This window comes from Labeo rohita, chromosome 12, assembly GCF_022985175.1.
Source record: "Labeo rohita strain BAU-BD-2019 chromosome 12, IGBB_LRoh.1.0, whole genome shotgun sequence".
In the NCBI taxonomy this organism is placed as follows: Eukaryota; Metazoa; Chordata; class Actinopteri; order Cypriniformes; family Cyprinidae; genus Labeo; species Labeo rohita.
In genome coordinates this window covers 12,318,401-12,344,236 of record NC_066880.1, presented here as the reverse complement: position 1 = coordinate 12,344,236, position 25,836 = coordinate 12,318,401, and the positions used below count along the sequence as shown (strand labels likewise).

The following is a 25,836-nucleotide window of genomic DNA, read 5'->3' as shown; positions in this document are numbered from 1 at the left end:
CCACTGGAAAACCGTGGACTTGATCAAATGCGTGTGTGGACGGGCTCTTTCTTGAAGCCACTGCACTCACAACTTAATGTATAGGTTTATTAGCTAATTCATAAATATTAAATCTTTTTAACATTATTAAACGTACATACTGAGATGACATTTAACGTCAGAACTGCGGTGACAAGTACAAAACCAACGTCAAATAAAACGTACGTTCATCTGTTCTGGGGGAAAAAACGAACACGCTTTATGGGCCACTCTGTGGTGATTTCACACCGAATATGTCACGAACTGTGCATGGCGGTATGTATTTCGCGTCTTGTGAAAAGGTTCCCACAGGTACGTTTTCATGATGAGATCAGGTTGGAAATTCCATTTGTAACTTAGATTTTTTTTTTTTTTTTACATTGTATAGCTTCAGAAAACTTGGAGTATTGCCATAGTCCCTTGGTATTGTGTACAAATTCTCTAATTGGTCTCTAAATGGCATGAAATTGACTTGCTCAAGATGTGATGCTGTAATGTTTAGTATTTTAAATTTTGTCATTTGAGGGATGATCTCATTGGAAATGATATCAGAAATGTACATATTAAGGAGATTTATATTTAAACAGATTAGCGATGTACGCACTTGTGTGCTGCATAACAATTTGGCACAAGGCAGGTTTAATTCATTGTGCATCTGAATGCGAGCATTCATTACAGAACAACATTTGTGTGTCCAGTCAATCCCAAAATGCAACCCTACAGGGAGCACAATCAATAAGCACATTAAAGCCCAGGCCACTCAGACAACACATGCTGGAAATAAAATAGCCATGATGTCTAACAGACCATGGCTGTATGCACCAGCTGGAATTCCATCCTTTAATAGACAGACATAATATGGTTGATAGAATGCATGAGTTATTACATATGCAGTTATATGAAGTATCCATTCAAAGTGTGGGGGCTAATTACATTGTTACAAATAAATAAAATGTAGTTCTTTTTAACGCTGCATTCGTCAAAGAATTTTTAAAAGTATTAATATTAATACAAAACTGAACCTTGAGACCTATAGTAATTTGTTCCTGGTCTCTCTAAAGTTTTACAGTCCTGAAAAACAATTTTACTTTTTAATACTGTACAAGTAAAACTGGCAACTTATGTGAAGGCGATTGTTTGAGACAGGGCCTTGTAATCCTCAGGTTTCATTTAGCTCCACGAGTTAAGATAAACACACTAGTGTCAATCTGATGACCTGTAACAGGACATACTTAAACCAACAGCAGCACATCTTGCGGCGTCGCACATGATGCTATACAGATAGACAGGGTGGAAAAATGGACACCTGGCAGGGGCTTCAGACTGACTATACATCATCTTTATTCAAACAACAGAGTAACATGCAGACAGCCCACACACAGACGTCAGTGACAGAGAGGAAGAATGAGCCTTCAGTCTAAGCCTATCAGGCACCGCTGGCATTCAAAGGTGAGAATGACCTCAGACAGATAAGTGGGTGACAAGATTCTACTGCAGAAGACGGTACACACACTTCTGGGACACACCGGAAGCCTGTGAACTCAGAACTGTCAATTTATAGAAGCTTTCTCATCTTTCAAATCGCAAATATTCACACAGACATACGGTCTGTGTCCGAATACGAAACCACCGTTACTTGTAAAATAGAACAATTAAAAATAGTCCTTGGTTAAAAGTCATAGCTATGTGTGTGTTCAGAGAAGTTTCCGAGAAATTGTAAAGTGCTGCAAAAACCAACATAGTATCAATATTCTGTGGTCACTCTGTGATCACAGTTTTTTTTTTTAAGTCAGCCAACTGACTCTAACTGCCTCTGTTTATTTTTCATATGTATTTTGATGCAAAACCAAATGAAACAAAAGTAATATGGTTCAGACTGCATTTTAAAATGCCATTACTGGGAAATTTGTAATGTTCGAAAAAAGTAATAATTTGAATTCATTAATTTGTTTGTGGGTTGATAAACAAAAAGCAAATGGCTGCAGGAGATAGCAGCAGTATTATTTAACTGACAATCAACGTTACAAAACAAATTTGTATTTTAAAGTGCAATTAAAGTGTTTCTATATATGTTAATTTAAAATTAATGTCTAATTAATGTTCATGTTTGCTTTGTTTTTATACACTGAAATGCACTGAAACGTTTGGTACTGTTGATGTGAACTGAAAATAATGAACAAATTGTCTGTTGTTGTCACATTAGCACTCAATCCATGTTTTGGCTGACCCCTGGTGGACATTATGCTCCTCAAGTGTCAATAGCAGGTCTTTTAAGAAACCTATTTAGGTTGTTCTTTCTGACACAACCCCTGTCTATCTATTGAGTTAAATGCAACATTACAAAAAATAAATGAGGTGCTTCAGTAGTAAGTTTCCTCAGCCTAGCAAACTGAGCCTCAGACACACCTGTCAAAATATTGTATATAATATTAAAGGATGTTTTTGATTCATTCTTAAATGTAATAAAGACTGAACTATACAAATTCATTTTTTTCTTTAATATTGTACATTTTATTGCTGTTTTAAATAACTATACAAGTGATGACTCAATTGAACATTTGTACACTATGATCTTTTTTCATCCAGGCCTACATAAAATGGTCATTTCTGATATCACATTTTAAATTCTGCGCTTAATTCATACTTAAATGCCAATAAATATAATATCAATGTCTAAAATCAAAATACAACATTTGGTTCATTAAAAAAAAAATAAGACGTGCAATGTGGACACATTCAGGACCCTCCTTTAGTAAAAGTCAATGAGGACCCAAATTAGAGTTAATCCATTTACTCCTCAATCCTGCTCAGGTTAAGACACAGCTTTGCAAAAGAAATAACGGTCCTTTTATAAACTAGGAGTTAATTGAAGAAAAAGCTAGTTAATGAGACCTCTGAATATTACGTGTGATCAAATAACCAATTTTCTTTATCCGCACTCTTATTATATCGTAAGTACTTACATAAAGTGAAAAGTATTTTAACGTCATCCTTAAAAATGTGCAAGTGCAATTGTTAAAACTAAACATCGGCAATATTCACATACATTCTTGTTTACCTTTTGGCTTATAATTTATCCAAAGTGGAAGACAAAGTCAAACTGTTCACCTGTGTCCTCAACCATGAAATAAACAGAAATGTTCAAAATGTATCCCTCCTCTTGTTCTTTGGTAAAAGCATCATCCTTGCTCAATGGATTCGGTTTAGTACAAAAACCCTTGGCAATTCATCATTGCTCCCAAAAGTTTATATAGTCTTTCAAAAATTGTGCAAACTGAATTTATCACAGGCATTTAGTGTCCACAGTGTTGCATCAATCTGCTTCTTCACCATAACTCCAGGTTTTTAACACTGGCAAAACCAGGATTCTCCCTAATCTTCCAATAGGTTCCATTGTAAAGCCAAACCTCCCTTCCAGCAGCATCCAGAGTTTTCCTGCAAGATGGGAAAATTTTATCATTCCAATTCTAAATTTTATGAATAAATCAGCTGTGGGGTTGACGTTAACTCACCTGAAGAAGCGAGGGATATGCTCCTCTCCTCTCTTGGCCAGAATCTTCCTCCTTTCTCTTTGCTTTTCTTCCACTTCGTCCTTCTTTTTATCAGTCTCCTCTATTTTCCCTTCCTCTAGAAGCCTAACAGCACCAACACAGAGCAAACAGGTTATCTAAGCCGTTTTGTGGACTTGCTAATTCATGAAATTGCTAAATCATTCTGGCTCCAATGTAGGGCTGGACGATATAACCCGAAACCAAAACCTTGATTAAATGAACATTTTACCTTGAATGCGATTAATGAACAATTAGAATGCCTGTGTCAAATACAAAAGTTGGCATGCCAACCCGCTACTGTAAACCAAAGCTTGTAACACTTGCCCTGCCTCCGTGGTCTTCTGATTGGTCCACTGTTTTGGAATTAACATTAATGAGCAATGCTGTGTGTAAAAGTTTAAATTCTGTTAACTTGACATGTTAACATGTTGACATGTTGACATGAGTCTTACATGTGCCAGCGAGACGCTGCAAAAGACGTCCGTATTGTGCCAACTACACACGCGGTAATATGTTTTTAATGGGAAAGTATTAACAGGGTTAAAAAACCTGAATTTAGGTTTTGATTACTTTTTGATTAATCGTTCAGCCCGACTCAAACGTCTCTATATTTATCATTGTCTGTTAGGAAGGGCTCACCTTTGGTCAGGACGCAAGCGTGTATCTGTAGGGGGCAGCAGGGGCTTAAGGTCAGGGGTCAGCTCATTCATCTCCATTGCAAAGCTGGAGAAGCCATAGTAAATCAAGTAGTTCTTGGGCTGTGGATCTGTAAGGAAGACAAATTTGAAACTTAACCATGTTGACTTCTGCTGTTGAGAACCCTCAAAATGTGAAGACAGTCCATGGCAGCTTGAGTTATTACATAATGCTAACAAATATCCAAGCAAATGCGTAATTCCCAATGGATAAAATAAAAATTCAAAAATACATTTGAAGTCAAAAGTTTACATCAGAATCCGCAAAATTTTACCAAAATAAGTGAGATCATACAAAACGCATGTTATTTTTTATTTAGTACTGACCTGAATAAGATATCTCACATGAAAGACGTTTACATATAGTCCACAAGAGAAAATAATAGTTGAATTTATAAAAATGACCCTGTTCAAAAGTTCACATGCACTGCATTCTTAATACAGTGTTCTTTCCTGAATGATCCACAGCTGTGTTTTTCTTTTTTTTTCTTTTTGTTTAGTTCATGGGTCTTGTTTGTCCTGAACAGTTGAACTACTCGCTGGTCTTTTCAGCATTTTTGTGTATTTGAGCTCTTTCCAACAGTGACTGTATGATTTTGAGATCCATCTTTTCACACTGAGGACAACTGAGGGACTCATATGCAACTATTACAGAAGGTTCAAATGTTCACTGATGCTCCAGAAGGAACAAACAATGCATTAAGAGCTGGGGGTAAACTTTTGAACGGAATGAAGATGTGTACATTTTTCTTATTTTGCCTAAATATCTTTTTTTTTTCTTTAGTACTGCCCTTCAGAAGCTAAAGAAGAACAGTGGGCAGTTTAACTGTTCATGACAAACAAGGCACTCATAAACAACTATGACTAAACAAAAAAACAGCTGTGGATCATTCGGGTAACAGCACAGTATCAAGAATCAAGTGTATGTAAACTTTTGATCGGGGATTTTTTTTTTTTCTTTTTTATAAATTCAACTATTATTTTCTCTAGTGGACTACAACTTTTGTGTGAAATATCTTATTCAGGTCAGTCCTAAAAAATAAGCATTTTCTATGATCCCTCTTATCTTGGTAAAATAATTAACATTTTGCAGATTCTGCAAGGTGTATGTAAACTTTTAACATCTGTACATAAAAGTACAACATAAAATTTCAAAGTAAAGCAGTTAATTCAGCAGTGTGCTGTTCACTGACAACAGTGTTCAACATTATTCAATAAAATGGAGGAAAGATGACTACTAACTTGGCTTCCAGATACACTGTGGATTGGGAAGGGTGTCACAGAAGATCCCTTCATGCCAAAATCCACCAAAACGATGGACAACATTACCAGACTCGTCAAGAACCTGACCTTGCACTTCGTTTTTGGAACCATCTGAACCCCAGTAACGTGACTGAGAGGGAGAGGGAAAAAAACAATTTCTACATTTGCACAACGACTTCACCCATATGTGCTCAAAATGAGTCAAATAACAACAAAACTGAACACACCTTGACAAACGTGATTTTACAGGTGCAGACCGAACTTTTCAGGTTGCGAATAATGACTTCACCATAGTGCTCAAGGTATCGCTGCTGACTAAGGACGTTGTGGATGCACGTCACCACTTTGTTCCATTCATAGTGGTCCCCGTATCTACACGTATGGTATATCAAAGACCAAAGATCAGAAATCTTCATTCTTCATTAGAAATATTTGAATTAAACTGCCATTGAAACCAAAGCAGATACTTGCTTTTTCAGAGTCACATTCACCATCCCTGTTGGCATGATCTCCAAAGATTTGCCCCAAAACTTGTTCTTCCATCTCTGGTCTGCTCTCAGTAAGGAAGAAACAGAAAATATATGAGATTTAGATTCAAACATACAGTCCATCAAGACATCATCACACAGGCCTTAAAACATACCCTGCCAGAAGTTGAAATTGTCTGATTCTGCATGACACGCAGATATTGGTGGATGATGGGAAACCTGAGGGCAAACACAAAACCACAGAGTAAACAACTGCTTGGTAGCAAACTTGACGTATGATCAAATGTGGTTATTAATACCTGTTCACTAATGTAGCGGAAGCCTCTGTCCTCTCTGATACACTCAAATGTCTCTCCCAGAACTGGATTGAAAGGTTTGTAACGATTGCGATACTGAGCCGTGGCATAGCCAGATATGGCAAAAGCAGCAATATAAACCTTCACAGAGACAAAACAGAATTTCCTACTGTTTTTAAAAGAAACACATTACCGTTCAAACACTTTGGGTCAGAAAGACATTTCAAATCAGCATTTTAAAATGCTTTCTGATTGATCATGTGACACTTAAAACTGGAATAATGACTTTTGGAAATGCAGCTGTGCCATCAAGACATAAATTACATTTTAAAATATATTAAAATAGAAAACTGTTTTAAACTGCAATAATACTTCACAATATTACAGTTTTATTTTCAAACAAATAAAAGCAGCCTTGGTGAGCTTAAGTGAACGGTAATATGCGACTGTAGACCTCAAAACCAGTCTTAAGTCACATGGGTATATTTGTAGCAATAGCCAAAAACACATGGGTCATGTATGGGTCAAAATTATTGATTTTTCTTTTATGACAAAAATCATTAGGATATTAAGTAAAAATCATGTTCCATTAAAGTATTTTGTAAATTCCCTACCGTAAATATATTAAAACTTCATTTTTTGTTTAGTAATATGCATCGCTAAAAACTTCATTTGGACATATAAATGCAATTTTCTTAATATTTTTATTTTGCACCCTCAGATTCCAGATTTTCAAATACTTGTATCTCGGCCAAATATTGCCCCATACATCAATGGAAAGCTTATTTATTCAGATGATGTATAAATCTCCATTTAAAAAAATTGACCATTATGACTGGTTTTGTGGTCCAAGGTCACATATATATACACAGATATAGTAATAGTTGATTATATAATTTATACACTTATAAACAAATCATTGATCATTCGGACATATGCAGTTTTGCTAAAGTTTTTGTAATTATTACCATCCTCTGGTAGGGGTCATCGGTGTGACTGGCAGTATCTAGCAGGTCAGAGTATTCCAGCTCCTCACAGAGTCTCTGTAGCAGGCACACAGGTTCATTCAGAGCTGCTGGCATGGAGACACGGGACAGATCCTTTCCTATGTTGTTATAGAGGATAGTCATCAATCCGACGTGGCTGTTGTCAGGGCAGACTGCAGGCAGAGCAGTACGACGTCCGGTGTTCTTTATGGTGTTCTGTTTTGGTGGTGCCTTTGAAAGGCTAGCGCGGTACTTGCGTGAAGCCATTGCTGTTAAGTTCATAAGAAAAAGAAAAAACAGCCTCTGAAATGGACATATTTTATAATATTAAAAATATCACTTTTGATCAATTTACTGCATCTTTGCTGAATAAAAGTATTGATTTCTTTTACTGAACCCAAACTTTTGAACTGTAGGACAAAAGGACACCTAAAGACCCCACACATGTGCTTACTGAGTATTTAATTTTCACTAACCATGAGCCTCATCAGGCTCTGAATTACTGGAGCCATCACTCAGACCGGACTCGTCGGACATCTCAGAAGAGCTTGGACACATAAGCTCATCACATGCGTCAAAATACTCCGCCGCTGAGTCAGCCACCGAGGGCGCACGGAAAGACAAACTACTAGACTGAATGAAACAAAGACAGACATGTAGGTAGTCAGAAACTGTAAGCTTGATTGCATCATACTGTTATGACAATAAAACAATGAGAGAACAAAAGAGCCTGTTGGCATATGAAGTAGGTGAAACCCATCAACCTGTAAACAGAATAAAGAGGGCGGAGGAGGGAAAGAAAGAGACAAAAATGGGAACAGGATGAGGAGGTTGAGTAGGTTCTCGGTAGAAAGGGACACACCTTCCTTTGTAGCACAGTACGGAAGGACTCTTCTGAGGAGTCGGAGGACACTGAGAGTTTGTGGATTTTGGTGTGACGGGACTTAACATCTAACTGGAGATACACATATAAACACACATCTATGCCGTAAAACAATGTAATGCACTGAAAATAAACTATTAAACCAGTGGTTCTCAACCTTGTTGACCTTTGAAAAATGAAAATCAGCTTTTTTTTTTTTTTTTTTTTTTTTTTTTTCAAATGTATTTTTTTCTGTTGAAAATACAAGAAGATATTTTAAATAATGCGGGTAACCAAACAGTTGTTGGTCCCCATTGACTTCCACAGTATGGAAAGAAAATAGGGGTCGACCAATTATCGGCACCAATATTAACCATTTTTATGGTTATTGTACCAGTCATTTTTAAAAACTGATTTGTCAATAAAATAATTGAAAAGCATTTAAAGAAAGTTTTTAATCAGAGCCCTTGTTATTCTTAATTTTGACAATTTTCACTTTTACATCAGGCATGTATACTATATATATACACACACTACTAAAAATATCGGTCATAGTCTACAGTTAAAATCAAAAGTTTACATACACCTTGCACAATCTGCAAAATGTTAATTATTTGACCAAAATAAGAGAGATCATACAAAATACATGTTATTTTTTATGTAGTACTGACCTGAATAAGATACTTCACATAAAAGAAATTTACATATAGTCCAGAAGAGAAAATATTTGAATTTACAAAAAAAAATGACCCTGTTAAAATGTTTACATACACTTGATTCTTAATACTGTGTTGTTACCTGAATGATCCACAGCTGTGTTTTTTTGTTTAGTGATAGTCGTTCATGAGTCCCTTGTTTGTCCTGAACAGTTAAACTGCCTGCTCAGAAAAATCTTTTAAATTCTTTGGTTTTTCAACATTTTTGTGTATTTGAACCCTGTATTTGAAATGAGGGACTCAGGAAACACAATGCATTAAGAGCCAGGGGGTAAAAACTTTTTGAACTTGAAGGTCAGGCCAAATTTCAATTCTTTTGTCTTCTGGTAAACATGTAAGTATCTTCTGTAGCTTCTGAAGGGCAGGATTAAATGAAAAATATTATATTTAGGCAAAAAAAAAAAAAAATACAAATCTTCATTCTGCTCAAAAGTTTTCACCCCAGCTCTGAATGTATTGTGTTTCCTTCTGAAGCATCAGTGAGTATCAAAATCATACAGTCATTGTTAGAAAGGGTTCAAACATCAATTTTTATGAAGAACAGCATGCAGTTTAACTGTTCAGGACAAACAAGGGATTCGTGAACAACTATCACTAAACAAACAAACAAAAAAACAGCTGTGGATCATTCAGGTAACAACAGTATTAAGCATCAAGTGGGTGTAAACTTTTGAATGGGGTCATTTTTATAAATTCAACTATTATTTTCTCTTGTGGACTATATGTAATGTCTTTTGTGTGAAATATCTTATTCGAGTCAGATCTAAATAAAAAATAAAAAAAATGACATGCATTTTGCATGATCCCTCTTATTTTGGTCAAATAATTAACATTTTGAAATTCTGCAAGGTGTATTTAAACTTTTGACTTCAACTGTACTTAATCTGTAATAATCAGTATCGGCCCTGAAAAACACATATTGGTCGACCCCTTAATGAAAAATACTTGTTATTTAGCTTATTTTAATGTTTGTTTTGTCTTTTATTAAATCATTACAAGTCATCTTGAACTTTTTTAGACAATGGTTGAGGCCCCTGGTTGAGGCATTTACTAGCAAGGGTATTTGTTTTATGAGCTTACAGCATCTTCAATAACAAAACAAGCTATAGTAAATCTATTCTTTGCATGCATGCAAAAATTTATAAGGCAAAAGCGCTGCACTCTGTGCTTTTCGCTAAGTAATATAAGCCCTTCTCACCTCAGCCAGGCTGCAGAGGTTGTTGATCTGGGCAGAGGTGGTCTGATGAAGCTCCCTGCTGGACCAGGCGTCCTGAAGGCGCTGGCGCTCCTGAGCGAGAGCCTCATGTGCAGTACGCAAAGAGGCGTGGACTATAAAAAAAAAAAAAAAAAAAGACACAGAGCTGACCTTCAACACTATACATCTAATACAAAAAAATAAGTATGAGCTGGGTTTAAATTTAAACGATAAAATCATTAAGGTGTCGCTCTTATACTTTCATACCTTTCAAGGACATGGAGCAGATGTCTTGGTGGAGTTTCTTGTTTTCTGGTGAGGTGGAAGCTGGTTGCGTTGCCAGGGTGGAGACATAATCAGGGATGGAAGGGACAGAGGTTCCCAGGTGGGAAGAACTGTTCAGGTGGCTTGATGATAACTGTGGTAAAAAAAAGTGGGTAGAAAAGAAGGAAGAGGAGATATTGGTATCTAATGTCTGCAGCATATATCAAACAGAAGCTATATCACATTTACTAAAATACAATATAGACTACCATTTAGTACGATGTTTGAAGAAAAAATGAATACTTTTATTTTGCAAGGATGCATTCAATTGATTAGAAATGAGAGCAAAGACATTTATAGTGTTACAAAAACTTTCTAATAAATGCTGTTCTTTTGAACTTTCTATTCATCAAAGAACTCTGAAAAAAATCTAACACGGTTTCTTCAGCATGTAAGAATGATTTCTGAAGTGACACTAAAGACTGGAGTATAAGCTGCTGAAAATTCAGCTCCATTATCACAGAAATAAATATATTTGTTGTAAATTATATTTAATTAATAGTACTGTTTTTACCGTATCTTTAATCGAATAAATGCAGCCTGGGTGAGAATAAGTGACTTACCGACCCCAAACGTTTGAGTGGAAGTATAAAATATGCAAAGTGCAATAGGACCACCACAGGGTGTAAAGCTTTTGCTACTTTGTATAATGTGTCATTACAAGGAATTTACAATCAGTGTATCTTGCGCTGACTTACCGATTTAGTAATCCCACGAAATGGCTTCATGTAAAAAAGGAGTTGACTAAATTACTGGGGTTTTTAAAGCTCTAATGCTTACAAGACATTAACACAACACAAATGCCTGACTACAGTTTTCAAAAATAAAACGAAACAAAAATACACAGAGATCTTTGGGATGACACTGCACATGAATATGGAATTAATTCCATAATAGTTTCCAAACCTTTGTGGAAAACATGAAATAATCCCAATGGCAGGGCAATCCCTGTAGGCAAAGATTATAATTGCTTCCAAGGCTTTATCTAAGAGATCCTAATATCAAGTAGAGGAAAATGTAAACTGAGCAGCCTCACCATTCCAAGAGCCTCAACTCGAGACAGAGTGCGAGAATGACCCCAAATCTTGCCACCTTTCTTCTTAGGCTTGTCAAGAAGGAGATTCTACGGGTCAAACACATGTGGGAACGTTTACTTGCAAGTCATTTTAGTAAATGTCTGTCTTCAGCCTGCTCTTTTTACTAACCTGCATGCTGATAATCCTTTGGAGATCTCCATTATTGACCGTTTGCCCCGACTCTAGAGAATTCAACTTTTGGACCAGCCGTTGCAGCTCATTCAGCTCCATTTGACAGCGGGTAAGCTCTGGAAAACAGCACAAAGAGGTGCTTTTTTAATCTTACGCATTGCATCCTTGTATCACAGTTTCACTAGTATTTGAAAAAAATATCACTGTACCTTGTGCACAGATGTCAGGTTCTTGGGTCTGTAGCCAAGCTGACACTTTCCCATTAATGGCAGGATTGACATATGGCACAGGTTCACCCACATACGACGTACCCTAGAATTATTCGTAAGATATTCATTTGCAACTTCCATCAGACCAGCATCTATTAGTGTCTATTTACAAATAATCTGGGACATGAGGTCTAATCACTAATTCTTCTTGCTCTTAAACTGTGAGGACACATTCTACTAATCCCTGGTGATTTAAAGGGCTACAGGAAGTCAATATAGGAGCCATTTTACTCACCATGTCCTGCATGGGACTGTTTTTCGGAGTTAAATTAGTGCCTTGGGACAGGGCCTGGAGGAAGCCATTGTGAACGTGTGCAGCTTCGTTTTTCTTATACATCCTGTGGGCACTCAGCTTGGTGACCCATATGTAATATAATTCTGGAGTCTTGGCCTAGTTAGAAAAAGTTAATTGGGTTCAGCAGACATTTTGACAGCAATTTTATTTGGTTTATTATTTGATGAAATAATTAGAATATTCTGCTGGTTAAAGGTAAAAAATGGTCACAGAAAAATAACTGCAAGACATAAACTCAGAACTGTGAGATATAAAATTGCAATTATGAACAAACTTTTCATAGAATTATGAGTTTACATCTTGCAACTTCGTTTACTCAGAATGAGTTTATATCTCTAAATTCTGCCTTTTTTCCTTAGAATTTTGAGTTTACATCTCATAATTCAACCTTTTTTCTTTAGAATTGAGTTTAAATCTCATAATTCTGCCTTTTTCCTAGAATTTTGGGTTTACATCTCATAATTCTGCTTTTTTACTCAGAATTTTGAGTTTACATCTCATAATTCCGCCTTTTTTTCCTCAGAATTGAGTTCACATCTTATAATTCTGCCTTTTTTCTCAGAATTTTGAGCTTACATCTCATAATTCAACCTTATTTTTCTCAAAATTGAGTTTACATCTCATAATTTTGCCTTCTTTCCTACAATTTTGAGTTTACATCTCATAATTTAAACTTTCTTCTTCGGAATTGAGTTTAAACCTCATAATTCTGCCTTTTTTCTCAGAATATAGTTTACATCTCATTCTACTTTTTTACTTTAGACTTGAGTTTACACCTGATAATTCTACCTTTTTTCTTTAGAATTGAGTTTAAACCTCATAATTCTGCCTTTTTTTTCCTCAGAATTGAGTTTATATCTCATAACTCTGCCTTTTTTCTCAGAATTTTGAGTTTACATCTCATAATTCTGCCTTTTTTCCCTCAGAATTGAGTTTATATCTCATTATTCTGCCTTTTTTCCTCAGAATTTTGAGTTTACATCTCATAATTCTGCCTTTTTTTTCCTCAGAATTGAGTTTATATCTCATAACTCTGCCTTTTTTTTCCTCAGAATTGAGTTTATATCTCATAACTCTGCCTTTTTTCCTCCGAATTTTGAGTTTACATCTCATAATTCTGCCTTTTTTCCCCTCAGAATTGAGTTTATATCTCATTATTCTGCCTTTTTTCCTCAGAATTTTGAGCTTACATCTCATAATTCTGGCTTTTTTTTTCCTTAGAATTGTGTTTATATTTCATAACTCTGCCTTTTTTCTCAGAATTTTGAGTTTACATCTCATAATTCAACCTTATTTTTCTCAAAATTGAGTTTACATCTCATTATTCTGCCTTTTTTCCTCAGAATTTTGAGTTTGCATCTCATAATTCTACCTTTTTTCTTTAGAATGGAGTTTAGACCTCATAACTCTGCCTTTTTTCTCAGAATTTTGAATTTACATCTCGTAATTCTGCTTTTACTCTCAGAATTCTGAGTTTACATCTCATAATTCTGCTTTTTTTGTCCTCAGAACTGAGTTTATATCTCATAACTCTGCCTTTTTTCTCAGAATTTTGAGTTTACATCTCATAATTCTGCCTTTTTTCCTCAGAATTTTGAATTTACATCTCGTAATTCTGCCTTTTTTCTCAGAATTCTGAGTTTACATCTCGCAAATCTGAAACTGAAAAAAAAGTCTGAAATGTCAAACAAACTACAGAATTGCAAAAAGAAAAGTAAGAATTGTGAGATAAAAATTCACAATTATCTTTAATTTAATTTATTGCCTTTTATTTACCCATGACTGAAACAAGCTTCCACAGAACTAAAGATCATATTAGCTTTAAAACAAACAATGAATCAGTTTAATTCACTTATTGCAAGCAATGTAAAGACTTACTTTCATGTGATAAAGAATGTCTCCAGCATCCAGATCTATACGTCTTGCTTTTTTGTTTACTGACATAACTGCAAGACTGACATCTAGTGCACCATGCATTCTCCCTTTGGAAAACTGTTAAAAAAGTAAATCCCTGATTATTAAGAGTCTTGGTCCAAGATTGTTGGTAAGAAAACAAAAAAATAGCAGACTTACATCATGTTGATTTTTTGAATATCGTAGAATCCCTTTATCCAAGACAAAGTATCTCTGTAAGAAAGTATAAATTTAAAGTTCCTTAAATTTTACACAGTTCTACAACTTTACCAACTACCTATAAGAAAAAGATTCTCATACCTTATGCCAACCTTTAAGAGGCCACTTTCTCCTCTTCATCAAGTAGCCTTCACAGATTCCTGGAGTATTAGCATCCTGCATGTTTTCTCCAGCGAGGTTCAAATCGACTGGAAAGTCGTCCATTACTTCCCAGTCTTTAATGTTCTATTTGGAACAGAAGGAACAGGCAATCACAGTTCACATACAACAGGGCGTTTCCCATTCAGAACATATGCCACATATAATCCCTATGAACAAAACGTAACAGTTGAGCTTAAGACACATAAACTTGTTGGTTTGGCTTTCACACAATCTGATTGGACACATCTTAGATGTTGAGAAACTAGTTTCAAACACCCAAGGGCAGAACTCCTAATACTAGCTACTATGTACTTGTAAGGAAAATATTTAGGTGTGTCCAAAAAATCAGTTTGAGTGTGTATGTCAAGCAGATGGTACAAACCAGCCGTGAATGACGTGAGGATGCAGTGCTGCTGCTCCTGGAATGAGTGGGCTTATGCCAGCCGCTAGATACCTTCTCCACACCACTCATCTGTGTATGAACATGGTCCACCGAAGACCCGTGGGAGTCCATTTTGAAAACTTATTAGTCGAGTTTGGTGTGAATATACGCTCTGCTAGAGGCTTCTTCTCATTGTACACTAGAGCACAATATGTCTGCAAAGCAGAGTTTTTATTATTAGCTTTTTAGAAAGACAAATCATTCACTGGTTAGTCAGACAAACACGTGTTAAGACTGCTAAGAAAGTTAATTATACACTATATTATGCAAACAATTAGCAATATGGTCAAAAACACATTGCCTTTATATTTCAAAGCTAGTTTTCTGAATGTTTTTGTACAATGCCATAAAAAGCCAAGACAGAAACACAGTTATAGAAAAAGTAACCAAGACAGTGACAGTAAACAAAAACAGAAGCAACACCATGTTCAGGGAAAGCTGATCTAATTCGGTTATCTAACAACAGGGATCTTTAACCCACACTTCCTGGACACGACTTTAACTTCTGCCCTACTAGATCACACTGGTTCATCGTCTCATACTCTCACTTTTCAAATGGCTTAATATGAAACACAACAACAGTATACAGTAAGAAACCAAAATAATACACTCATGATTGCATAATCTAAATGATGCTGAAATCATCATGGACAGAGGAGACACCTTTATTGCTGTCGTCCTAAATTACATGCTGATATATTATCGAAAAATTCCTTTTCCTAGATATAAGCTGAATGGAATGTCATCAGAGGGGTGTGACAGAAACCAAACATGTTTTCTAGAATCTCCTATTGTCTTGACAACACTGACAAGCTAATACATGCCCATTAAACTAGAATGAGGGCAAATGTCTTGTAAACAGCTGAATTTGAGGTTGAATAATGAACTATTTGATTACACATCTAACAGTAAATATCTGCGGTGAAAGCAACTGGAATTACTCAAGCATGTTGATATGCAAGGTTTAAATTGTTTTATATATATATCTTTTTAATGGAAAGCAGAATATGCACACATGCTTATGGATAGTAACCTCACAAAGGTAACGGTCCCTACGGAACAGGCTTAGTGTCATTACGTTAATTGGCTTTGAATAACCCTTTTTAGCAGCCCTTAGCTTGAATAGCTTTTCACCGTAGCATGCTGACACGTCACAGTAAATATGAGGTATAGCAGTGTGACGTTCACTGCATGATTTTAAAAATTATAATTGTTTGGTGACACAAAGTAGCCATTTCTCTTTGTCTAGTATGTGAAGCATCATCAAGTGTGTTGAGAAACCAAACAGTGTAGCTGAACAAAGACAAAAACAGTGCAAACTTTTAAAATTACATTTAAAGCTGAACTCTACAAAATAGAAAACTGAATGTACAGCCTGGAACTCTGTACCAATCACCACATGTTCACATGCTCCCAATGGCAATAAGTTAATTAATGTCAATCTAAGTAATTTAGCTCTTGGGTGTGATTTAAAACTGTCATGTTTGAACAATTCAAATCTTTTTATAGTTCCACACAATTTGGGTTTGCGTCTAACAATTACTTCTCTAGGTTCACCATGCACTTAATTAAAAAAGGCTGTCCGCTTTCAAACTGTAAATGTATAAATCCACTTCAAACATACATTTTGTACTGCTACCTGTATTGAAAACCACAACGTTTCTTTAAGTATTGTAACTCGAGCTCTTACCTGAGGTTTCTGTTCTTGGCCAGCGTGTGGTGTATCTCTGAATGACTCTCTACAAGCGCCGGAGTTTCGTGTTCCCCCATTTGTACAACCGTGCGTCACTCTAGTCACAGAACAGGAAACCAGTTCAACCACTTTCTACAAAAATTGCAAGAATGTAGCTATTCCATTACATGTGCATACCAGAACAGTCTATGTCGGACAGCTCCCAAACTATCCTCCACTGGTGACTGAGCATCCTCCAAATCCACCCGAGGCTTCAGGCCAAATCATTATCCGCATTAGTGTCTTAAAAACTGTTGGTATTACAGGCATGTAGGAGGACCTTCACTGACAGCTAGTCATTCAGGTGTATTAAAAGCTGAAACTATCGAGTTGCTCTGCCATTAGCAGTTTACTGAGATGGGATATCCTCCAAATGTAGTCGTTTTTAAGTGGGTGACCACTTACTGGTTCATATATTACCACACACAGTACAATGTTTTATTTACAGAGAGGTTTTACAAATTCACACAATTTTTCCTGAAAGATGATCATACATAATTGTAAAATTGGCCTATGAAAATGAAGAACAAAGGCATTTCTACACTGAAGCCAGAGTTACACCCATAAAGGACTAACTGACCTAGATTAACATGAAGTAATCCAGAGATTAGCACTAATCAGGATCCGTGACAACTAGCTAATGTTTATTTTGGAAGTACAAATACATGTTTCTCCTGGCTTTATAACTTACAAATCAATTCAAACACACTGTAATTTGTTGATATATGCACAAGGGCATAAATTGAGGCCTTCAACTCTGTAGAGATCAACTCCAATCCTAACCAAAAACACCAGAACAAGCTAATCAAGGAGTTTAGGATTACCTGAAAATTACAGGCAGGTGTGTTGTAGTAAATTTGAAACTGCGGTTTGCAGGAAGCAGATGATGGGAGAAGGATTGAAGACTATTGGCATAAATATTGACACTGTGCCTATTAATATGAACTGACAATTTATGTACATAACTTAAAGACTTGACTAAAACAACCGTTGCATTTCCAACATTAATGCTGAAAAGAAATGCAGTTCATTAAGCACACTGGTATTTAGTGAAATAATGCTATAGAACAATATGGGGTAAATTGTCACAATGGAACCAGCCATTAACATTTAACAGTAAAATAATTATTAACAAGTATACATAGCAAATACTGTTATTCTTAAATTGTATCAAATTATGTTACTGGAATTTTACTTGAAAGATGTAACTATTACTAACTATTACTAATATTATTGTAATTTAATAATGTGTTTTAACTAGTGATTTGAAACCAACATACAAAATTACTGCTAGAGAAATCATTTTTAAATGTAGGCCCAGTCTCCACAATATGTACAGTGGCAACTATGGCATATAAATGACCAAAAAGCAACTTTAAATATCTTCATTTTATTATATGCATTTTATGTCAATCATACACAGCTGTTCATCCATGCATATTTACAAAATTCAAGCTGAAGCCTCCTTTATTGTAGAAGTATCTTTATCTGTAACAGCATTTGTGGAGTCCCCGGAGCCTTGCTGTTTGACGTACTGCTGAAGTAGGGCGGAAAGGTGAACTGGATGGTGACGTAGCATTGAGACAGTCCGTGAAGTCATCATGGTTAGACCGCTAACCAGCTCACCCTGGATAGTGGTCATGGATGGGAGTTTGGAGTAACTGAGAATGCCTTGATACGAAAGCAATGTGTTCTCTATACAAGCGCCTGAAAGAAAATGGTACAGAAAGCCATGAGACAATATCAACCTTTTTATAAGATCTTTAAAGGAATAGTTTACCCAAAAATGAAATAAAAATGCTTGATTAGTGCTTATTTTTCTCCTGATTCAGATGAGACAGAAACATCCCAATGATGGATTTGTGCATTACAACTTTTCACTTCACAAACAAGCATTGACTAAACTCGTGTGGATTACTTGTGGATTCTTGTGATGTTTTGATCAACTGTTTGAACTCTTATTCTGACGGCACCCATTCACTGCAGAGAATCCATTGATGAGCAAGTGATGTTATACGTTATGTTAAATTTCTCCAAATCTGTTCTGATTTATCTAAATCTTAGATGGCCTGATGGTGAGTAAATCTTGGGTGTGAAATTTTGGGGTGAACTATTCCTTTAAGAATGCAAGTTCATGCATAGGACACACTCACCTAACAGGACCATCTGAGGACTGTGTTTTAACGCTTGCAACATCTCTTTAACCTTAGGCTCTTTACTAACAATTATCACAGTCTGGCCAACAAATAGAGGCAACATGTTACTGTACACGCTGTTGCTGAGAAAGGACCTCGTCACCTGCAAAGAAACACAAATCAAATGTCACACAGCAGTAGCCTACATCTCAATCCATTACTATAACCTGGCATTACCTGGTTTGGGAAGAACTTGACACTGATATTGTGCCTTTTTAGTTTGTGTTTCAGCACCATAAGGTCCTCTGCATTGATTGCATTGTTTTGGACCACTGCAATCATCTTACATTCCTTAAATAAGGTTTCTAGGTCTTTCCTCAACAAAACTGCCAGGGCACTTTCCTAAAAATAAAGACAGCAGAGATATTACAGTACATATATATAAATTAAACGCATACAAATGCCACATTTACATCATTGTAAAATAATGTTCAGTTAGTAAAGCAATGATCAACCTCTTCAGTCTTTCTGACTCGTGGAGCCAAAGCACCAGGAGGAGCTGCAGGTATGGGGGGAATGTACTCTGTGACAGCCATCAGCTTCTGCTTGAGAAAGTGTACTGGCTTTCTGTGACGAGTGACAGCTTTGGAGCCATGACGAACACTCTGGGTTAACGGCAGCCATCCTGTAGGTTGATATATTATAAACATTGTAAAAATAACATTAAGGCTAGAACATAAGCAAGTATAATATGAATGCAAAGGATGCCACAAATTATTTAAGAATGTCATGAGAACATCACGTGGTATTTTAATCATGCAAATAAATACATGCTTGACCAAATTTGTGGCAGAATACATACATGCATAACAGAATGCTAAATATGAAGAGATATACCAAATAACATTAAGTAGATAGAGAAGGGTTGAACATACATATCAAACACCTCAGATATGAATGACTTATTCTCTAATAGATGATTATGCTGTACAGTACCACAATACAGCTTCATAGTGACGTTCAGGTGTTTATACTTTTACGATGGCGTTCATAGTTTAAATGTAAATGGTTGCAAATGGCAGGTATATACTTTTTATATATGTTATTTATTTAAAATATTTTTTTGAAATAATACTAAATCATATTCTTACCTGTTTTTGGGAAAAGCTTGCTACACAAGGTCGCTGCCATGTTGATCCGGATTTGACGTTAGACCGCTTTGTTGTATCGTGCTTACAAAATAAAAGTCTTTATGGTGCTGTTAGAATAAGAATAAGAATATGAATAAGAATAAGAAACGTTAAAGAAAAACACCACAAGATTCTATATTTTATTTTATTAGGGTTCTTTACATTTTAAAAGTTTAACTAAATAAAATTTTATTTTATTTTATTTTATTTTTATTTTTGGTTATATTCAGGTAATTAAAAATGCTAATTAATTATCGAATATGCAATTAATTTTCATTCCAAAATTGGAGGTTAGTTACAAAACCGATTGCGTTTTCATAACATCTTACGTAAGAGCATGAACGTGATGACGTAGGTTTGGAGTTGCAGGCATGGGACGTCTATTGGGCTTCTGCACGTCCAGGAACATCTGCAATATTGTGAAGTTTATTGAACCCAGTGTTACCTTGACAGTCGGCATTACTCCGTTATTTACCTCGTTTGTCTGCAGGAAATTTACGGACAGCGGCTCCAACATGGATCTGAGTAACATGAGAAAGAGCTATAAGAACGATGAGGAGGTGGGACACGTATATTTTAGATTGTGAGGGTTTTATGTCAGCTGTATGTATTACCATGACCTGAGACACTTTTCAAAAGACGTATTATTCAAAGCATCATATGATTTTTACATCAAAAAGCTACATATTTTCTGTATCAATGTGTTTATAAAATATTGGCTATTTTATTTATTATCTGCAGCTGAAATGCGTGCTTGCCAAATGGGTTTTCAGAAATGCATGCATTATCAGTTGACCTTGGCATTCATTAATCACTTGCTAATCCAGATGATATAAAAAGAGTCAATACAATTATGAGACCATTAAAAAAATTTTCATATCAGTTATGCAAGGCGTGGGTTAGTGTTACAGTAATAGCATATTTGGTAAAGATCCCTACTGGCTAAATGACTAGTTCAGTTATGGGGTATTTAAACCCACTTTGCCATCTGTCACAATAGTAAGCCAAGTAATTTAAAAACAACAATTTATATGATAAATGTGTAAATGTCCTATGCCTCATTTTCATCCTACAGTGTTTTGAGGAGGATCATCTTGCTTCTTTAGATCCTATTAAGCAATTCGGCAGCTGGTTTGATCAAGCCTGTAAATGCCCTGAGGTGGGAGAAGCCAATGCCATGTGTCTCGCAACAGCCACCAAGTAAGAATGGATGTTGTGCAGTTCATCTATACCTTAAAATAAACAGAGAACTTAAATCGCTTTTCAAATTTGATCAAAATTTGCTCTTCTTGTCTCCTCTAAAGGGATGGTCGCCCCTCTGCACGCATAGTTCTTCTAAAAGGCTACAGTGAGGAGGGATTTCGCTTCTTTACCAACTATGAGAGTCGGAAAGGTGAAGAGCTGGTGAGTCTTTAAACCAAATCTTGTTCAGTGAATGTCCATATGGGATTACCCTTGCATCTTTATGTCTTTCTCACATTTTGTATTTATTTATTTATTTTTGCAATCATACAGGAAAGCAATCCCCACGCCTGTCTTGTATTATACTGGGCACCATTAAACAGACAAGTAAGTTTTTTTGTTGTTGTTGTTTTTTGGAACTCAGAATCTTTTCCAGCTAATTCTTTGAATAATTTTGACCCCATTGTATTTTTATGATTTATATCCTAACAGATTCGCATTGAGGGCACTGTAGAACGAACCTCGTATGAGATTTCACGTGATTATTTCCACTCAAGACCCAAGGGCAGTCAGATTGGTGCTGTGGTCAGCAGGCAGAGCAAAGTAATACCAAGCAGACAAGTGAGTAGCGCTATTGACACCATCCAGGGTTATTATCATTAATTAAAACTATTACAACTTTTTTGGAAATTAAAATAAAGCTGAAATAAAATAAACAACAAATATTAAATGAAAAACTTGATTCAAATTCAAATGAAAATTAGATTCAACAAATTAGTTGAAGTCAAAATGTTAATTATTTTAATTACATGTATTCCACAAGAAAAAATAATAGCTGAAATTATAAAAATGACCTAATTCAAAAGTTTACATGATTCAAGATGACTTGATTCCTAATACTGTGTTGTTACCTGAATCATCCACAGCTGTTTTGTTTTCTGATAGTTGTTCATGAGTCCCTTGTTTGTCCTGAACAGTTAAACTGCCCTCTGTTCTTTAGAAAAGTCTTTCAGGTCCCACAGATTTTTCAGCATTTTTGTGTATTTGGACCCTCTTCAACAATGACTGTATGATTTTGAGATCCAACTTTTCACACTGAGGACAACTTAGGTACTCATATGCAACTATTACAGAAGGTTCAAATGCTCACTGATGCTCCAGAAGGGAAAAAACGATGCATTAAGAGCCGGGGGTGTAAACTTTTGAACGGAATGAGAATGTGTACATTTTTCTTATTTTGCCTAAATATCACTTTTTTTTTTCATTTAGTACTGCCTATCAGAAGCTATAGAAGATGAAGATTAAATTTACCCTGATCTTAATGCATTGTGTTTCCTTTTGTAATAGTTGCATTTGAGTCCATCAGTGTGAAAAGATGGATCTCAAAACCATACAGTCATTGTTGGAAAGGGTTCAAATACACAAAAATTCTGAAAAACCACAGAATTTGTGGAACCTGAAGGATTTTTTCTGAAGAACAGCAGGCAGTTTAGGACAACTGTTTAGGACAAACAAGGGACTCATGAACAACTATCACTAAACAAAAAAACAGCTGTGGACCAGTGAGGTACAGTATTAAGAATCAAGTGTATGTAAACTTTTGAAATTTTTATAAATTCAACTATTATTTACTCTTGTGGACTACATGCAAATTTTCTGTGAAATATCTTATTCAGGTCAGTACTAAATTAAAAAATAACATGCATTTTGTATGATTCCTCTTGTTTTGGTAAAACAACTAACATTTTGCAGATTCTGCAAGGTGTATGTAAACTTTTGACTTCATCTGTATGTTGTCTGGGCATCTAACTGAAATTAGTTTAAATGCTAAACTTACTAACTGTAAATAAATAAAAATAACCTAAAAACCAAAAAAAAAAAAGCTAATAAAATAGACAAAAGCACATAAACAAATGACTAAAAAGTAAACTATAATTGAAATAAAAACTGTAAATATAAAAATAAAAAAACAGTTTGTGAATAATAATCTGCTTCAGCATTCAGCTAAACATTCATAGTGATAATTATACACTATTAGTGCTGTTTTATTGATACATTTTTGTGTGTACCCCTTGAAGTATCTTCGAGACAAGAATGCAGAGCTTGAGGAAAAGTATAAGGACACAACTGTACCAATGCCAGATTACTGGTGAGTAATCTTTGTTTATTAATACCAAATCGCTGTCTGTGATAATTATTTTTAGTTTAATTTATTTTATGGCTATATATTTTGTCTGCAGGGGTGGATACATTGTAAAACCCCACCTAATTGAGTTCTGGCAAGGTCAGACCAATAGGTTACATGACCGAATAGTCTTTTCACGGCCAAAAGAGGGAGAGACTGAACTGAGGGATATGCAGCATCAAGCTGAGGGAGGCTGGATATACCAACGCTTATCCCCCTAATAGAGAGCATGCTGTGAAATCAACATCATCGTCTGTGACATCAATACATCATCATTACTTGCCAGTGACTGTCACTAATAATGCTGCCAGGGCATCAACTGACATTTATATGTTGATAACTGTAAACATGATTTTATTAATATAAATGATGTTGCATTACAAAATGGTGCTTCGTTGCAGCATTTTTAAGCTTTCGAAACTGACCTTAACACATTTTAATCTATTACTTGTAAGTGTAAAGTCTGCCTGATGTTTATTAATAATTGCAAAGCATAGCTGCACTTGCAGCCTTAATTGTAGTTTCAGTGAACATAGACTTTGGACTTGTGTCACAACAAAAAACGCCCAACATGTTGCTCTGTTTGTGTTATGCACATCTTTAAATGTGTTCATATGATATACAACAAATATTCACAATCAGATTGTGTGTTATAAATGTGCCAAACTTAATGTTGACCTAAAATAACTGTAATTCCCTAATGAATAGTGATTTTTCTGTAAATGTAAAGTAGTACATCTTTAGTTTTTCCATCAGTGGTCATTGTGCTTTTTTTGCCAGCAGATGGCGTCGTGCTCTTTGCTGTTTGCCCTTCTCCACAATTTAACACATCTCATAAATGCAATAAAAATCTTTATTTTGCATATTTTAAAAATAACCTTTAAAGACTGCAGTAAACGATATACAAGATTAAACAAGCCACATTTAAGCAGGACAGCTTATCTCTAAAGTGCTGTGACTTTTGCCTGTCCATGCCCTAACCCTTTTATGGTAAATTATAAAATCAAAGATACAGTCCTATGGACAACTGAGTGTCCAACCACAAAAAACAGCATAACACATGATCAAGTGCTAATCAAAGGGCACATCAAATTGCAAGCTGAGTCTGTTTCCACAAGTTTAAGATTAGTTATTACACAATAATGTACACTTATATGACTATTCTCCACATGAAATTTCAAAATGAACGGATTGATTTTTAAATGAGAGTTGGATGAGTTCAATTTCTGTGCCTTTCCTGTCAGGTTTCTCCCACAGAGATAATAACACAGTTTATGAGCATGACAATATTGTGTTTATGATTTACAGGAAACATTAACTCCGTAATAATCATCTCGTGGTTGTTTTCAATTAAAGTATGGTCGGTAAAAATATTAATTTTCTGTTCCAGTATCTTTGCTGCGTCAGTGGTAACTCCACTCAACATGCAGCCTTACAAATATGAATCAGTAAAAATGAGTTTATGTATAAACGGTGTGCTTCCTTCTGTAAGTTAATTTTCCACATGGCTCTTGTCAGTCCGAGCAGTTTCAGGGAAAAGGCTTGGGTTTTCCGCCAAAGTAACGCGAATCTTCTTCTTCTCCTTGAACCGCCCAGAATGGGAGACTTTTACATGACGGCCCTTGGTGGCATTTTTATCCACTATTTTTTCCAGTCTGGCATCTAAATTGCTGTCTTCGCCGTCGTTGCCCAGGTCTTTATTCGCATTGTTGGTGCTGAAGTCGGGTGGTATTTCATACAGGACCTTTGGCTCCGACTTCTTTTTCCTCAGAAAGGTGAGCTTCCACCACGCAGGGTCGGCCATGACAGGTGCGAAGAGAAGATAACGAAGTAGACCTGTAACACAAATGCAGATTTGTTATGTAACTACACTGTAAAAAATAAAAAACACAATTTGTTGAGTCAGCTTAAAATAATTTGTTACCCTGCTGCCTTAAAATTTTAAGTTCAGTCAACTAAAATAAGTTTAGTCAACTTGAAATGTTAAGTCGTACTAAGTAACAACTTAGATATTTGTGTTTGTTAAACTTAACAGATGGGTAAGTAACCAGTTGACTCAACAAATTGTTTTTTACAGTGTAGAGGTGAAATATACTAACTTAAGTAATGTTTCAAACTAGCATATTTTGCATTTATCACCAAAACACAGGGTTTTTGCCCTGGATGTACTTTTATCAGGGTTTGTACAAGGTGCTTAAAGTTTTTGAAGTACTTGAATTTGACTTTTTGAAATTGAAGGCCTGAAAAACCCTTGAAAATAGCAATATTCCTAAAGAGGTACTTGAAAAGTACTTGAATTATTGCAAGACAATGTATCTATGAAATAAGTGTTTAATTTTGTCAATAAGAACATAGAATTCATGCAATTCAAAAGTGATTCACTAGCAAAAACCAGATTAAATTAAGGCTATGTTTACACTGGTGCATTTCTGTTTACGGTTATGCCTGTCATTGACACTACTCCGGCATTTTCGACCCTCGAAAACTGAGACTTTTGAAAACGCTGCAGACCCGTTTTGGTTTGAAATGC

The 25,836-nt window shown here is 35.6% G+C and overlaps 4 protein-coding genes across 7 annotated transcripts; 1 reads left to right on the top strand and 3 right to left on the bottom strand.

The window, feature by feature from the left end:
• Window positions 1-2,330: 2,330 nt before the first annotated feature.
• On the bottom strand, window positions 2,331-17,369 carry osbpl7 (oxysterol binding protein-like 7). 4 transcript variants are annotated; one of them, XM_051124379.1, is made up of 24 exons: window positions 16,753-17,369; window positions 16,573-16,672; window positions 14,823-15,037; window positions 14,381-14,524; window positions 14,240-14,293; window positions 14,045-14,158; window positions 12,107-12,262; window positions 11,812-11,914; window positions 11,600-11,718; window positions 11,431-11,517; window positions 11,093-11,116; window positions 10,338-10,488; window positions 10,074-10,204; window positions 8,160-8,252; window positions 7,774-7,930; window positions 7,280-7,566; window positions 6,315-6,452; window positions 6,171-6,234; window positions 5,999-6,077; window positions 5,755-5,899; window positions 5,507-5,657; window positions 4,209-4,335; window positions 3,531-3,653; window positions 2,331-3,453 (listed from the first exon to the last, which is right to left on the bottom strand). In XM_051124379.1, the coding sequence occupies exons 3-24, from the start codon at window positions 14,952-14,954 to the stop codon at window positions 3,345-3,347; spliced, it is 2,688 nt and encodes an 895-aa protein (XP_050980336.1). In that variant the 5' UTR covers window positions 14,955-15,037; window positions 16,573-16,672; window positions 16,753-17,369; the 3' UTR covers window positions 2,331-3,344. The 4 variants fall into 4 exon arrangements, with proteins under 4 accessions (XP_050980336.1, XP_050980339.1, XP_050980338.1 ...); XM_051124382.1 differs by lacking the exon at window positions 8,160-8,252; XM_051124381.1 differs by lacking the exon at window positions 11,093-11,116 and having other exon boundaries at window positions 16,753-17,368.
• A 616-nt stretch (window positions 17,370-17,985) lies between these two features.
• Window positions 17,986-20,022, bottom strand: mrpl10 (mitochondrial ribosomal protein L10). The gene is made up of 5 exons (XM_051124504.1): window positions 19,901-20,022; window positions 19,265-19,434; window positions 18,987-19,151; window positions 18,768-18,912; window positions 17,986-18,321 (listed from the first exon to the last, which is right to left on the bottom strand). The coding sequence occupies exons 1-5, from the start codon at window positions 19,938-19,940 to the stop codon at window positions 18,065-18,067; spliced, it is 777 nt and encodes a 258-aa protein (XP_050980461.1). The 5' UTR covers window positions 19,941-20,022; the 3' UTR covers window positions 17,986-18,064.
• A 259-nt stretch (window positions 20,023-20,281) lies between these two features.
• pnpo (pyridoxamine 5'-phosphate oxidase) lies at window positions 20,282-24,056 on the top strand. Its single transcript, XM_051124503.1, has 7 exons — window positions 20,282-20,499; window positions 21,015-21,139; window positions 21,244-21,343; window positions 21,455-21,508; window positions 21,614-21,742; window positions 23,200-23,270; window positions 23,362-24,056. The coding sequence occupies exons 1-7, from the start codon at window positions 20,311-20,313 to the stop codon at window positions 23,525-23,527; spliced, it is 834 nt and encodes a 277-aa protein (XP_050980460.1). The 5' UTR covers window positions 20,282-20,310; the 3' UTR covers window positions 23,528-24,056.
• A 742-nt stretch (window positions 24,057-24,798) lies between these two features.
• On the bottom strand, window positions 24,799-25,110 carry prr15lb (proline rich 15 like b). The gene has a single exon (XM_051125083.1). It carries the CDS (start codon window positions 25,108-25,110, stop codon window positions 24,799-24,801), a length of 312 nt encoding a protein of 103 aa, XP_050981040.1.
• Between the last annotated feature and the right edge of the window lie 726 nt (window positions 25,111-25,836).

Excerpts from the sequence above, each read along its gene's own strand:
- osbpl7 (XM_051124379.1), bottom strand. The coding sequence starts at position 14,954 with ATGGACTCCCACGGGTCTTCGGTGGACCATGTTCATACACAGATGAGT. Across the intron at positions 14,159-14,239 it reads ATTCAAAAAATCAACATGAT|TTTTCCAAAGGGAGAATGCA; the intron begins GTAAGTCTGCTA and ends CTTTTTTAACAG. Across the intron at positions 7,567-7,773 it reads AGAGCCTGATGAGGCTCATG|CAATGGCTTCACGCAAGTAC; the intron begins GTTAGTGAAAAT and ends TGAACTTAACAG.
- mrpl10 (XM_051124504.1), bottom strand. The coding sequence starts at position 19,940 with ATGGCAGCGACCTTGTGTAGCAAGCTTTTCCCAAAAACAG. Across the intron at positions 19,435-19,900 it reads CAAGCTTTTCCCAAAAACAG|GATGGCTGCCGTTAACCCAG; the intron begins GTAAGAATATGA and ends ATCAACCTACAG. Across the intron at positions 18,913-18,986 it reads TCAAGTTCTTCCCAAACCAG|GTGACGAGGTCCTTTCTCAG; the intron begins GTAATGCCAGGT and ends GTTTCTTTGCAG.
- pnpo (XM_051124503.1), top strand. The coding sequence starts at position 20,311 with ATGGGACGTCTATTGGGCTTCTGCACGTCCAGGAACATCTGCAATATT. Across the intron at positions 21,344-21,454 it reads GTCGGAAAGGTGAAGAGCTG|GAAAGCAATCCCCACGCCTG; the intron begins GTGAGTCTTTAA and ends GCAATCATACAG. Across the intron at positions 21,743-23,199 it reads AAGTAATACCAAGCAGACAA|TATCTTCGAGACAAGAATGC; the intron begins GTGAGTAGCGCT and ends TACCCCTTGAAG.
- prr15lb (XM_051125083.1), bottom strand. The coding sequence starts at position 25,110 with ATGGCCGACCCTGCGTGGTGGAAGCTCACCTTTCTGAGGAAAAAGAAG.